Raw genomic sequence first — 13,369 nt, forward strand, 5'->3', positions numbered from 1 at the left:
CTGGTTAAGTTCAATGTCAGGAGCTGTTCTCCTAGAAAAAAAACTTTGCATTCCCTAGAAATGTGTCCCTCGTTGCCACATGAATAGCACACTGGGGGGTTATCAGGGTTAGGAGGAGGTTGGCTCTCCTTTTTGTCTCCAGTAGCATGGCCCTCGTTTATCCGGGAAACCTTGCGACCTCCATTCGGATAGGGCTTTATAATACCTATTGCTGACACGGGATGAGATTTCTTTGAAATAGCATTAATGTTGTAAAACTGTGTCATTTTTGCAATAATGTCACTATACTTGGAGAGATGTGTCACATGCATTGCCACAGCAGAATGGGTGAGTGGGTCACACATGCTAAGTAGGACAGATTTGAAGCTGACATCATCCTGAGTAATATCAGGATTACCACTGAACGTTTTAAACGCCTCCAATAACCGTTCTGAAAAAGCCACTGGGTGCTCCCCTTTCCTCATGGTCATCTCACCTATTTTATCCCAGTCAACTGACATCATTCCTAAAACTTCAAGCAATCCCTGTTTCCTTTCTAATGTATTTGCAGTTCTGACCTTCACTTTCTCATATAAGGCAGAGTATCGGGCAGACACAGAGTCAGCACCACGCATGCGTCACCATCTGTAAACTTCTACACGTCTGAATATTGATCCAGGTTTTTCCAAAACTCTAAAGGATTCTGTTTGATGGGGTCAAATTTTCCAATATTCTTAATCACAGCTTCTAGTTTGTTTGGATTAAATCCTCTGACCATTGTGTGTCATTGGTCCTTCCCCTTCACTATTATGCATGGTAGTAGTGGAGTGAACTGGTGCCATGGGAAATCTAACTGTGCAGTCAGAGTGTTGACTACTGCTAAATGGGAGAGAGAATCTCTCTCCCAACCCCCATCACTGACTTCCTGAAAACCTGAAACTCTGTTACAAAGCATGGCACCCACAGATCTCTCACTGGTGTTTTTCTCAACTGTACTATTTATCAGAAATTGACAAGCAGCCTGTGCTTCATCCAACTCACGGGACAGTGTTTCAACGGATGATCTAAGCATGCTATTGTTAGTTTTAAGACGTGCGATCTCCTTCTGCATTCTGATCTTTTCCTCTTTCCAGATCTTTTCACTAGCCTGGTACATTTTAGTAGAAATTAAGCTGTGACTGAGTCTAGAATGAAGCCTCCACTTCATCTAGCCTTCACTTAGTCACTTTATACGAGGCAAAAACCGCTTGAAGCGCATTTGCAACTTTTCCTTTTTTTATTTCTAGGCATTTTGGGATAATTTTCAAACCGGGAGATAGCCCACTCATACGGCTTATCAGCAACATTCTCTATCCCGTCATACATTCCCTGTGAGCCGTGCTTGGTATTTAACGATCAGCTCTTCCATTCTCAAACCTTATTGAATTATGTACTGCAATTCAATAGCTATTCACCCCTGTTCAATGACTACACGTTATCTAGCTACTTTAAGATATCTGTTAGTCTATTTATTCACAGCTCCAGTACATCTGATGTAAACAAACAAAACCTTGATCTCTCAGTGTTTCTTCGGGATAACAGCAGAGTCGGGAGATGCAGAACGTTTGGCATCATCGTGACAAATGCTGATTCTCACAGCTCGACATATTTTTTATGAAGTTTTTATTGCTCTACAAGACACAAACTCCTCGTTTATTCCTTCCTTTCCTCTTTTACTACTTTTTTTTTTAAACTTTTTGTTCCGATTGTCTTTTTTTCCTGAATGTTTGGTTAGAACTTTCTGGAACATGGCGCTAATGCTAATTTAATATGTTCTGTCAGAAAGCCCACACAGTTTGCAGCATGCTGTGGACCCAAACAAATTCTTCCACCTGCCCCCACTGTTAATTTCCCTACAGTCACCCCAAACACCACTTTCCCCCCTGTTCCCACCACCACTTTACCAGCAGCACCACCACCAGCAGCAGCACACGGCTCGTTCCCAGAGATGCTGCAGAACTGGCAGCCGATGGACGATATGCCATGTGAGTGTATTCTTCTGCTTTCTGATTGACTTTCTTTTGTAGGTATTAATTTTGTAGAACATGTTTCCTCACTTCCCTTAACACAGTGTTCTCTTGTAGTGCTGCCAGGCTGTCAGACTTTACGAGGAGCCTCCGGTAATCATCAGAACCAGGTAGGGCCAGCCGTGATTTCCACTCAGCCATCTTACTGGAATTGTGTAGGTTAGGAATAAGACTAAGGATGGAGTTGTATAGTTTTGTAGTGTGTATCATTTGTAAATATTGTTAACTTCTTTATCATAGCCATGCTGAGGGAGGTGTTGACTAAATTAGAGATGGTGCTGGACCAACAAACCACTGAGATTGCTTCAACTACAGGAGGTCCAGATGCAGCCTTTAGATATTAATGAAGATTTACTGCCCCTGCAAGATCTTCCTCAACTGCGTAGTCTGGAGCAAAGGATGCAACAGAGCCCAGATTACAAGCAAAAACTGGTGAGAATTTTTTTTTCTTTTTTGTTAAGAATTGCTTGCACAATTACACAGCGACTGAGAGCATTTCTTTTTTTCTGAAAAGGACACACTCGTACTCAAAGCACAATGTTCAACACCACTTTGATATGAGGGAACAGTTATGACCTAATCTTTGGTAGAAGAGGAAAACATGGAAAGCACACAGGGCAGGGTAACTGCAAAAGTAGTGAGAAGCACTGACACAGTTGACGAGGCAATACACGTTTATTAATTATTTATTTTTATATTATTGTATATTATTTTTGTTTTTTCAATCGGTTTCAGGTAAACTGGTTAGCGTGTATTGACGGGGCGGATGTGCTCGACTACACCTGGCGCATATTGAAGAGGGTGATTGCTAACTCCCTGGAAAAAACCTCAATTGGAGGGGAGTCAATGGAAAGACTTCACTGTCCGCTCTCCAACTCGGAGAGGTCGTGATTGGTAAGTATATCTGTTTACATACAGAATTAGCTGTCTCTCTCAGATGATATGTAAGGGGTAATCCACGGCTAGATGTGCATTAAACGATTTTAATGCATGACGTGGAGGAAAAGAACCACTCGTTCAAATCGTTTAATGCACACCTAGCCATGGATTACCCCGCCTATACCATGGTCTTTCCACAATTAATAACGGTAAAGCTGTCATTGGTTTAGAAGCGCAAACTTTGATTAGAAGTTTAAAATAACCGTTAATTTCCATAAGTTAGGTCGTTAGATCTGGAATTTTGTCTGAAATAAATTGGACACAGAGATACAGTAGTGTGATAAGATTTATATTTAGAAATTATAACAGTGATCAAACTGGCTGGAACTACCTGTGCAATAAACAGTTATAATGCACACCTTCCAGCCAATCAGAATCCAGTATTCACACTGACCATGGTATAAGTGTAATTAATGCTTAAGATTCATAATGACCTTACGATACGTATTGCTTTATTCCAAAGCTGCGGTTCATAGAAACCTCTTCACGGCTAAAGCTGCAGAGATGGAGGTCGAGGGGACCATGAAGAGGTGGCTCCAGCTGGCATCAGATCGAGAGTGTGGGCGCAAGAGAAGACTTTTGCAAAAGGAAGGTATGTAGAGTGCTTTAACTGTGGTGTTTTTTTGGTTTTTTTTTGCGCTATTTGTTAATTTGTTAAAATGTTCATATTATAGTCTATTTTTAATTGTTTATAAAAGTCCTTGCTGTTTTTAAGTGGTTGAATTTGTGTGTGTGTGTGTGTGTTGGTAGCCGGGTGGGTATACAGTTGCGGTAGAAAGTTTACATGCCCCTTGCAGAATTTACAAAATCTTAATACTCTTAACAAAATAAGATTGATCATAAAAATCCCATGTTGTTTATTTTGTCCTGTCCTGAATAAACTATTTCACATAACAGATGTTTACATATAGTCCACAAGACAATAGCGGAGTTTTTAAAAATTACCCCATTCAAAAGTTTACATACCCTTGATTCTTAATACTGTGTGTCGTTACCTGGATGATCCACGGCTGTTTTTATATTTTGTGATAGTTGTTCATGAGTCTCTTGTTTGTCCTGAGCAGTTAAACTGCCCACTGTTCTTCAGAAAAATCCTCCAGGTCCTGCACATTATTTATTTTTGCAGCATATTCTGCATATTTGAGGCTTTTCCAACAGCGGCTATATGATGTTGAGATCCGTCTTTTCACACTGAGGAGAACTGAGGGACTCATACACGGCTATTACAAAAGGTGCAAACGTTCACTGATGCTCAAGAAGGTAACACGATACATTAAGAGCCAGGGGGGTGTAAACTTTTGAACAGGATGATCTGTGTAAATTATTAGTTTGTTTAAAGACCTTTTTTTATTTTGTACTGCCCTTCAGAAGCTAAATAAGATACTTACATATCTCCCAGAAGACCAAATAACAATTTACACCTGTTCAAAAGTTTACACCCCCTGGCACTAATGTTCCCTTCTTGAGCATCAGTGAATGTTTGCACCTTATGTAATAGTTGTGTACGAGTCTCTCAGTTGTCCTCAGTGTGAAAAGATGGATCTCAACATCTCAACAAGAAACTCATGAAGAACAATCACAAAACATAAACACAGTCCTGGATCATCCAGGTAACGACACAGCATTAAGAATCAAGCATATGTAAACTTTTGAATGGGGTAATTGTTATAAATTCAGCTATTATCTTGTGGACTATATGTAAACATCTGTTATGTGAAATAGCTTATTCAGGACAGGACTAAATAAACAACAACATGGGATTATGATGATCAATCTTATTTTGTTAAGAGTATTGAGTGTGTGGGCCAGTTTTTGACCCAGGCATATACTGGGCCAGAACTAAAGCAAGTATGTGGCCCACAAGTGGGCCAGACAAATCTTGCTATCTGGGTTGGGTTCGTCGGAGTCAAAGTGAACCCCGAATAATATCAACACAGACATTTATACTGTTTCAAACCAGGTTTTCTGTATGTAATGTAAATGAAGTTTCATTCTAAATGTAAATTAAGGATAGCATTTGATTCGATCACTTTCCGTTCTCACAGTATGGATGTTGTTACAGGTGTGACCCCAAATGATGATGGGATTATCGAGACAAATGTCTTTCTGAATGCTAATTACAGTCATGTAGCCTTTTGTTCAGGGATGGTTCTTGATGTCCCACTGCTGCTCCCATGCTATAACTGTGTGAATGTCACTTTAGGAGATATTATACACATATTGCTGAGACCCAGATAAATTGTCCCTTTGGTAATTCTGCCTTTTTGGGGAACAAGCTTATCCTAACAAACTTCGGGGTGGAATCTGCTGAGAGGCAGTCTGTAATTTCTTACAATTCTGTTTCCAAGAAAATCTCGACTTCTGAATCCTTCTTTTTGATAGGATCAGAAATAGACTAAAGAGTCATTGAAATATTCAAATTAACAGATCTCAAGATCGTTCCAAATTGTTGATTATTTTCAAACTTCTTGTCATTTACTGACTTGTCACGTTGTCCTATTTTTTAGAAGACATTTTTGTGTCCTTGTTACATGCATTTGACCCATATCCTTCTTCTGGAATTTTACCCTCGTGTCACAGTTTGGCTGCAGTTTTCATGGATTTACCCTGCATGTTTTCTATTTTCATTCACAAGTATGTTTTGAGGTTTAGTCCTCCCAAAAACTGTAGGGGAAGAAAGATTTAGTTTTTTGGTGATCCGATAAACATAATGGCCTTCATTGTCGACACAGACGATGCTAGACCATAAAACTCGCCTCCCTCTTCTTACTTTTAACCAGCTGGTCCCAAAGTAATTTATAGTGGGTGTACAGTGCATCCGGAAAGTATTCACAGCGCTTCGCTTTTTCCATATTTTGTTACAGCCTTATTCCAAAATGGATTAAATTCATTATTTTCCTCAAAATTCTACAAACAATACCCCATAATGACAACGTAAAAGAAGTTTGTTGGAAATCTTTTACAAATTTATTAAAAATAAAAAACAAAAAAAGCACATGTACATAAGTATTCACAGTAGGTAAGTACGCGGTTTGGGACGCAGCTGTGCTCTCTTGTTTGCAGTGAAACGGTTGTGCATGGCCATGTATGATCGTGTCCTGTCGCAAAATCCGGTGAAAACTCCCACACGACATTAATAGTGTGAGTGAGGTGTGTAACTGTCTGTAACGCACGTCGATAATGCGACTAAAACAGGAATACTCCATGTCTTATTTCTATTTGTGTTTACTTCAAGTATGACTTTAATCAGATTAAGGTCATCAGTAATCTCTGTTTACATGCTACATTCTTAATCAGAGTATCGTCTCAATTGGGTTAATATCGGATTATCGTTGTCCATGTGTCACGTCTCAAAGATGGGTACGGAAGCAATCGCAGATTTTAAACGTTTTATTTAATAAACCAACAAAACACAAAAGATACTATGACTAATGCAAAACACTGTGGCAATGACTAAACATAAACTAACAGAACCTAATCACGGTAACATGGACAACGGTAATGTAAGACAAAAGTAAGACAAGGAAGCAGTGCAAACAGTGGCTATATTATAAGCGTGCTCGTTAACAGAAACGTGATTCAGGTGCAGGTGGTATGTGACATTGATGTAGTACAGTGCAGTGGCTGATGGGAACTGAAGTCCAGAGTACCTTCTTGATATATGACACCATGTAAACGTACTGATAGACATGTACACACTTTAATCACAGTATTAACGTCCTGTGGGAGTTTTTGCCACATGTTGCGACAGGACACACACACACACGGCAGTGGTCAACCTTTTGACGGCAAACATGAGAGCACGGCTGCGTCCTAAACCATGTATTACCTACTATAATATAGTATTGTTTCAGACGCATCCCACAGCTTCAAGCAGTCTATTAGCACGTATAGCATGATATAATTAACTGCACTTGAAGCTTTTAGTAAAATTAAAAATGAAACACCCAAATCCGTTTACGGTCCCATAACGAAGACGAACTGTATGTTGATATGGGAAACTCTGGAGGGGACGGTGTGGCGTGGAGACGTTATAACGTGTGCCGTTAATCGATCTATGTTTGTTTATTCAGAATAAGGTCAATAATGAGATTATTGCTGTCCATGTAAATGTACAGGTTGTAATGGAATACAGTTACAATATTTTGTGCCCTTTTTGAAGCTTGAAAGCTAGTAGATCCATTGATCAATTATCCATTACTGTTGTATGAAAAAGAGCAAGCAGGTTATTCTTCTAAATTTCTCAATTTGTGTTCCGCCGAACAAAGTAAATGATAGACATTTTGGGGTATTTTTTTCTAGCTATGTTTGAAATTCCATAATTATTTTTGTTTGTCCTTGTAGAACACCAAACTGAAGTGTCACTCGAGAATGTACTGATGTTTGCTACTGGCCTGACATCACTTCCACCTGCTGGAATAGCACCGCTACCATGCATTGTGTTTTTTCCAATTCACCCTTCCCATTGGCAAATACATGCACAAACACCCTCAAGGTGCCACTCCTAGACACGTGTCCCCTTCTCTCTGTACCACGTTCTAAATATTCAAACAGCCCAAGAAAGAAAATTTGCTGTTTTCTGAGACGATGAAGTGGCTCTTAAAAGAGCCTTTGTGTATATTAGACGGAGTTGTGGTTTACACGCGCTCTCCGCGAATACGCCGGGCCAGCTGAATATCCTTGGGCTTGATGGTCACTCTCTTGGCCTGCGTTGTCTAGTTTTGACATATCAAAAACAATACACAGAGCTTCTGAACTGTTTACCAGCAGTATTATTATTATTATTATTATTATTATTATTATTATTAACTTTTTAAAGAACATACCCTCGATTCTTGACATGGAAATGTTGTTTGTAAATTTACATTGAAATAATATATCCATATATCTGTCCAGCTGCTTTGTGACAATGTCCATTATTAAAACATGCTACATGAACAAACAAAATGGTGGCCGTGGCTCTGGTGGTTGAGTGGGTTGTCCACTAATCATAGGGTTGGCGGTTCGATTCCCAGCCCACATGACTCCACATGCCGAAGTGTCCTTGGGCAAGACACTGGACCCCAAGTTGCTCCCGATGGCAAGTTAGAGCCTTGCATGGCAGCTCTGCTACCATTGGTGTGTGTGTGAATGGGTGAATGAGACACAGTGTAAAGCGCTTTGGATAAAAGTCATTTATTTATTTACCAAAATGCAAAGGTTAGATACAGCAATGATTTAATACAACTCCGTTCAAATGAATACAGAGGCCTGCTCAGATACCACAACGTTTAATAACTCGACATTCGCGGCGTCATAAACGGGGAAAATGGTCACGCATACCACTAGGACAGGTCTAGAACTCTGAACGCTGCTCCGATTTCACTATATATGTGCGCGTGCCGGCCAGACAGACGGAAAGAGACACGGTATACAGACAGCACACCAACACATTTAAAGCATATTCACACATGATGATGATGATGATGATGATGATAAATAATTTGATATTTCTGTAAAGCTGCTTTGAGACAATGTCTATTGTAAAAGTGCTATACAAATAAATAAAAATTGAATTGATAAATATACTGCTATGTATATTATATAATGTTAAAGTACACAAATTGATTTGTAATATGAAAATATTAATGTATTTCTAATAGTAGAAATTTCATTCTCATCACTGCTTCATGTGTTCCCTACGTGGCCTCATCTATTTTACTCGAGAATAGGTGACAAATAGGGAGGAACATTACAAAGATAAAGGTAATGTATACAATAATTATCACAAACAGGTTTAAAAAAAAAAGGGGGGGGGGGGGGAGAGTAATAGTAATCATGTAATATTTCTTGGCTAACTACCACGAACTTGGAACAGAATACCCCTTCTGGGAAACTGCCGTTCCCGAGTTTGGACACACGAGGGCAGTCAAGCTCCATCCAGCACAATGCCGCCTGAAACAGAAGGTGGGTTTGGGCTATTTTACACTGATTACGTTTACATGGACAGCAGTAATCTAATTATTGACCTTACTCTGAGTAAGATAATAACGTGATTAAGGTGTTTACATGAGTTGCTTTTAGAATACTCCTGTCATGTTCCCATTTTACATGTTTTAGAACATAATTAGATTAACAGCCCGTGTCATTACGTCACCATACCACGCCGTCCGACGTCCCTCCAGAATTTCACATATCAACATACAGTTCGTCTTCGTTATGGTACCGTATACAGTTTTGGGTGTTTTTATTTTATTTATTTTTTTTACAAATGCTTTAAGTGCGGTTAATTATTTGCCATGCTATACATGCTAATAGGCAACTGCTTGAAGCTGTGGGCTGCGTCCTGTTGGCTCAAATTTAGCCTATTACCCAAAAACACTTAAAATTCAACATAGAAGCCAATACTCACATCTACCTCTGAGCCCAGTTGGAGATAGAAAAAATACACCAGCCGTGAGTGAGAAGAAGCAAGGGTCCAGCTTTATTGTTCCATTCCACCACACGAGATCCACACCGATGAGAATTCTCAGAAGTGATCCCAATACCCTGAGCTTAAGCTCCAGTATTTATACTGTATTTACACACTAAATAACCCAGATGTTTCAAGAAGACTATGATCTCACTACCAATAGGGTTAAAAAAGAGCTCATTTACCTTACTCTTATGTTCCAGAAAAGGGCTATTTCACTTACACATAGAACTGAAACCAGGGGTTTTAATTTACACATAAAATCAGAACCCAGGCATTTCTAATAACCCAGAAAATAAAAACCCAGAGTTTTTAGTTACTCAGAGAATCAGAAACCAGAGTTTTGAATTACCCAGAGAATCGAAACCAGAGAATTTGAATAACCCGTAAAATAGAAAGTGGACAAGACTAAACAATCTAGAGTGACCTTGGTCTTATTGTTATCTCGCGGGGGGGCAGGTTGACTCAGCCACCCTTATAAATGGCTCCTCATGGTTCTTTCTTAAAATTAAGGCCTTCCTTGTGAGACAAGAACCTTCACCATTTGAGTCATGAGTAAGTTTACATTTTCCTGTATTTCTAGTTTATAATTTATTTTCATATTTGCACTATATTTCTTATTTTATATATATTTATACTACTTGAAAAGCGGTTTACTGTACTTCCAACTTCTTAATATCATTACAGTTCTACTGTCCTGCATATCCTACTATTCTGTTTTTTATAGAGAGTTTCTCTATTACTATAAGATATTATTAAAGTTATTCATGTGTGTGTATGAGAAAGAGAGAGTGTGTGTGTATGTTGTGTCTACTTGCCCGCCCTTGACTGTACGAGCGTGTGTGTGTGTGTGTATTAGCACTCCTCAGCTCAGCTCGTATACCTCTTTTTGACTTTTTTGACTACTACTGCTCTTAAAGATCTTTAAAGTGTAATTCCAATTTGTCAATGTCCGCCTAATCCCGCTTCTATGTGTCTAGGTGCCCGTCTTTTCTTCTTCTCCCCTTTGCTGGATGCTAGGTCTCCCTTATGTTTATTTTATGACATTTTTTATCCACAACAGTCCCAAACTGCGTACTTACCTTCTATATAGTAGCCGAGATACATGTATTTATCCCCACTACAGGCCTATAGTAGGAAAGTATGCAGTTTGGGACGCAGCCAAACTCTCTTGTTCGCCATAAAACGTATAACTGCCGTGTGTGATCATGTCCTGTCGCAAAATGCGGTGAAAACTCACCACGTTAATAGTGTGATTAAGGTGATTACATGTCTGTAATACACGTTGATAATGCGACTAAAACAGGAGTACTCCACCTGTCTTAATTCAATTAGTGCTTACTTCTAGTATGACCTTAATCAGATTAAGGTAATTAAAAATTGCTGTCTACATGGTAGTTTCTTAATTGGAATATTGTCTTAATCGGGTTAATAGTGGATTATTGTTGTCCATGTAAACGCAGTGACTGACTGACACAGCTCATCAGCGTTATTACTGTGCATTGTCTAGTTTTCACGTATCAAGGACAATACACGGAGCTTCTCAACTGTTTAACAGCATCATCATTATGATTTAATTTTTAAAGAACATACCCTCTTCTCTAGACATGGAAATGTTGGGGTTTTTTTTTTTAAGTTTACATTGTCACACAGCAACTTTCGGCCCACAGCCCTCAATCAAGTTTGATTTTTGGCCCTTCCTAGGAAAAAGTTTGGGCACCTCTAATTAATAATGATGTGCTACTAGAAAACCATTTTCAGTTATTTCCTCTTGCTACAATCTTAATACGAATAACTTTGTGCTGCTAAAGCCCCATTTTGCATTGCTCAGATTATACAACCCCCCCCCCAAAACCGTGCTACAACCGTTTAAATATACTCATCTCTGCATTTAGCAGGCTGCTATAATTACCCAAAATCCTGAACATCCACAGGAGTGCAGCGCTTCAGAAGTCCCCCTCTATCACTCTCTCTCTCTCTCTCTCACACACACACACACACACACACAGCGTGAGAGGAAAAGCAAAAAGAGGAAATCGCTCTTTGTATGAAAAGTGGGTGGCTCTTAAAAGAGCCGTTGGGTTGATGAAGACGGCGGTAACGCGCTTTATTTGGAGCTGGTATACTTGGTGACGGCCTTTGTGCCCTCGGACACGGCGTGCTTGGCCAGCTCGCCGGGAAGCAACAGGCGCACGGCGGTCTGGATCTCCCTGGAGGTGATAGTGGAGCGCTTGTTGTAATGAGCCAGACGAGAAGACTCACCGGCGATGCGCTCAAAAATATCATTCACGAAGGAGTTCATGATGCCCATGGCCTTGGATGAGATTCCGGTGTCAGGGTGCACCTGCTTCAGGACCTTGTACACGTAAATGGCGTAGCTCTCCTTCCTGGACTTTCTGCGCTTCTTGCCTCCTTTGCCGGCCGTCTTGGTCACGGCTTTCTTTGATCCCTTCTTGGGCGCTGCCTTGGCTGGATCGGGCATGATGCTGCTTCTCGAGTAAAAGAACAGAGAATAACTAGCGCCCGCCTCGCGCCCGCTCTATTTACAGACCCACATGCTAATAACGCCCAGACAAGACACCTTTTTTTGATTGGCCAAAATTCGATACCTCCTCCTGCATGGCACCTCCTACTTCTCCGCCTCCTCCTCCGCTACGCTTTGTTTCCCTTCCCGCCGTTGTACTTTCAGGACAACATGCACAATGAAAAAAACAATTGGCTTGAAATTTTTTGTTTATATATATATATATATATATATATATATATATATATATATATATATATGTGTGTGTGTGTGTGTAGGAGAGCGAGAAATATATAAGTTTCTACTAAAACCATCTTCTAACTCGCTTTAAACAAACACGTTATAATACTACTTAATACTGTGCACATACATATATATTTATAGTTTATTACAAAAAATACAAATAGATTGCATAATAATTATTAATAATTACTTATTAATTAATACATACATAAGTTCTTATGCTACTTGTGTACAGCGTTTGATGCCTTCTTTCATCTTTCCCAAAAGAAAAAGGCTTTTGATTTTTTTCCACACGGAACAGCTCTTTTTCTAGACATGTGGGTGGCTCTTAAAAGAGCCGTTGTGTTCGCGTCGTTCGTTGTTAGAGCGTTTAACCGCCGAAGCCGTACAGGGTGCGTCCCTGGCGTTTCAGGGCGTACACCACATCCATAGCGGTCACGGTCTTTCTCTTGGCATGCTCGGTGTAGGTAACGGCGTCGCGGATCACGTTCTCCAAAACACCTTCAGCACACCGCGAGTCTCTTCATAGATCAGACCAGAAATACGCTTTACACCACCACGGCGAGCCAGACGGCGAATAGCCGGCTTGGTGATCCCCTGGATGTTATCGCGAAGCACCTTGCGGTGACGCTTAGCGCCTCCTTTGCCGAGTCCTTTACCACCCTTGCTTTTTTTTTTTTTTTAATGAGTTTTATTGAAATTATGCAAAATTCACAATCTTACACAAGTCATATTCAGAAAGAAAGGGAGAAAAAAACAAAAAACAAAAAACAAAACAAACTTACATAGTCAAAGTACAATTACACGCAAATATTGTCCCACACTGAAGAGTCTTTAAACCAAGATGTGCTGCTTTTTAGTCTTCTTAGCTCTTTTTGAATGTCCTTGAATACAACATCACTGGATATAAACGTTTGATTTATAGTCATTCTACACCTTGTTTTCCAGAGTTTAGATTTAGTCAAACATATTATGAACCAAATGAAGTCATGCTTGGTCTTGCTACAATTTTCTTTAAAAATGCCATAGAAAATTGAGTTCATATTTATTTCTATATTGAGACCAATGATTTTTAATTTAGCCCATGTTTCTTTAGAGCGATAACACTCTAACAGGAAATGTTCGAGTGTTTCCTCTTCATTACAATTAGGCATCGGGCATTTACTG

General features: G+C 39.7%; 1 protein-coding gene and 1 long non-coding RNA gene across 2 annotated transcripts; one reads left to right on the forward strand and one right to left on the reverse strand.

Annotated features, from left to right (window-relative positions):
* Positions 1-622: 622 nt before the first annotated feature.
* Positions 623-7,943, forward strand: LOC128604856 (uncharacterized). The gene is made up of 3 exons (XR_008385337.1): positions 623-2,939; positions 3,448-3,576; positions 7,329-7,943. It is a non-coding gene; the product is annotated as an uncharacterized LOC128604856 (long non-coding RNA).
* Positions 7,944-11,495: 3,552 nt separating this feature from the next.
* On the reverse strand, positions 11,496-12,124 carry LOC128604854 (histone H2B). Its single transcript, XM_053619916.1, has one exon. The coding sequence runs from the start codon at positions 11,915-11,917 to the stop codon at positions 11,543-11,545; it is 375 nt and encodes a 124-aa protein (XP_053475891.1). The 5' UTR covers positions 11,918-12,124; the 3' UTR covers positions 11,496-11,542.
* Positions 12,125-13,369: the final 1,245 nt, after the last annotated feature.

The sequence above is a fragment of the Ictalurus furcatus genome, unplaced genomic scaffold (genome assembly GCF_023375685.1).
Source record: "Ictalurus furcatus strain D&B unplaced genomic scaffold, Billie_1.0 scf4, whole genome shotgun sequence".
Lineage (NCBI taxonomy): Eukaryota > Metazoa > Chordata > Actinopteri > Siluriformes > Ictaluridae > Ictalurus > Ictalurus furcatus.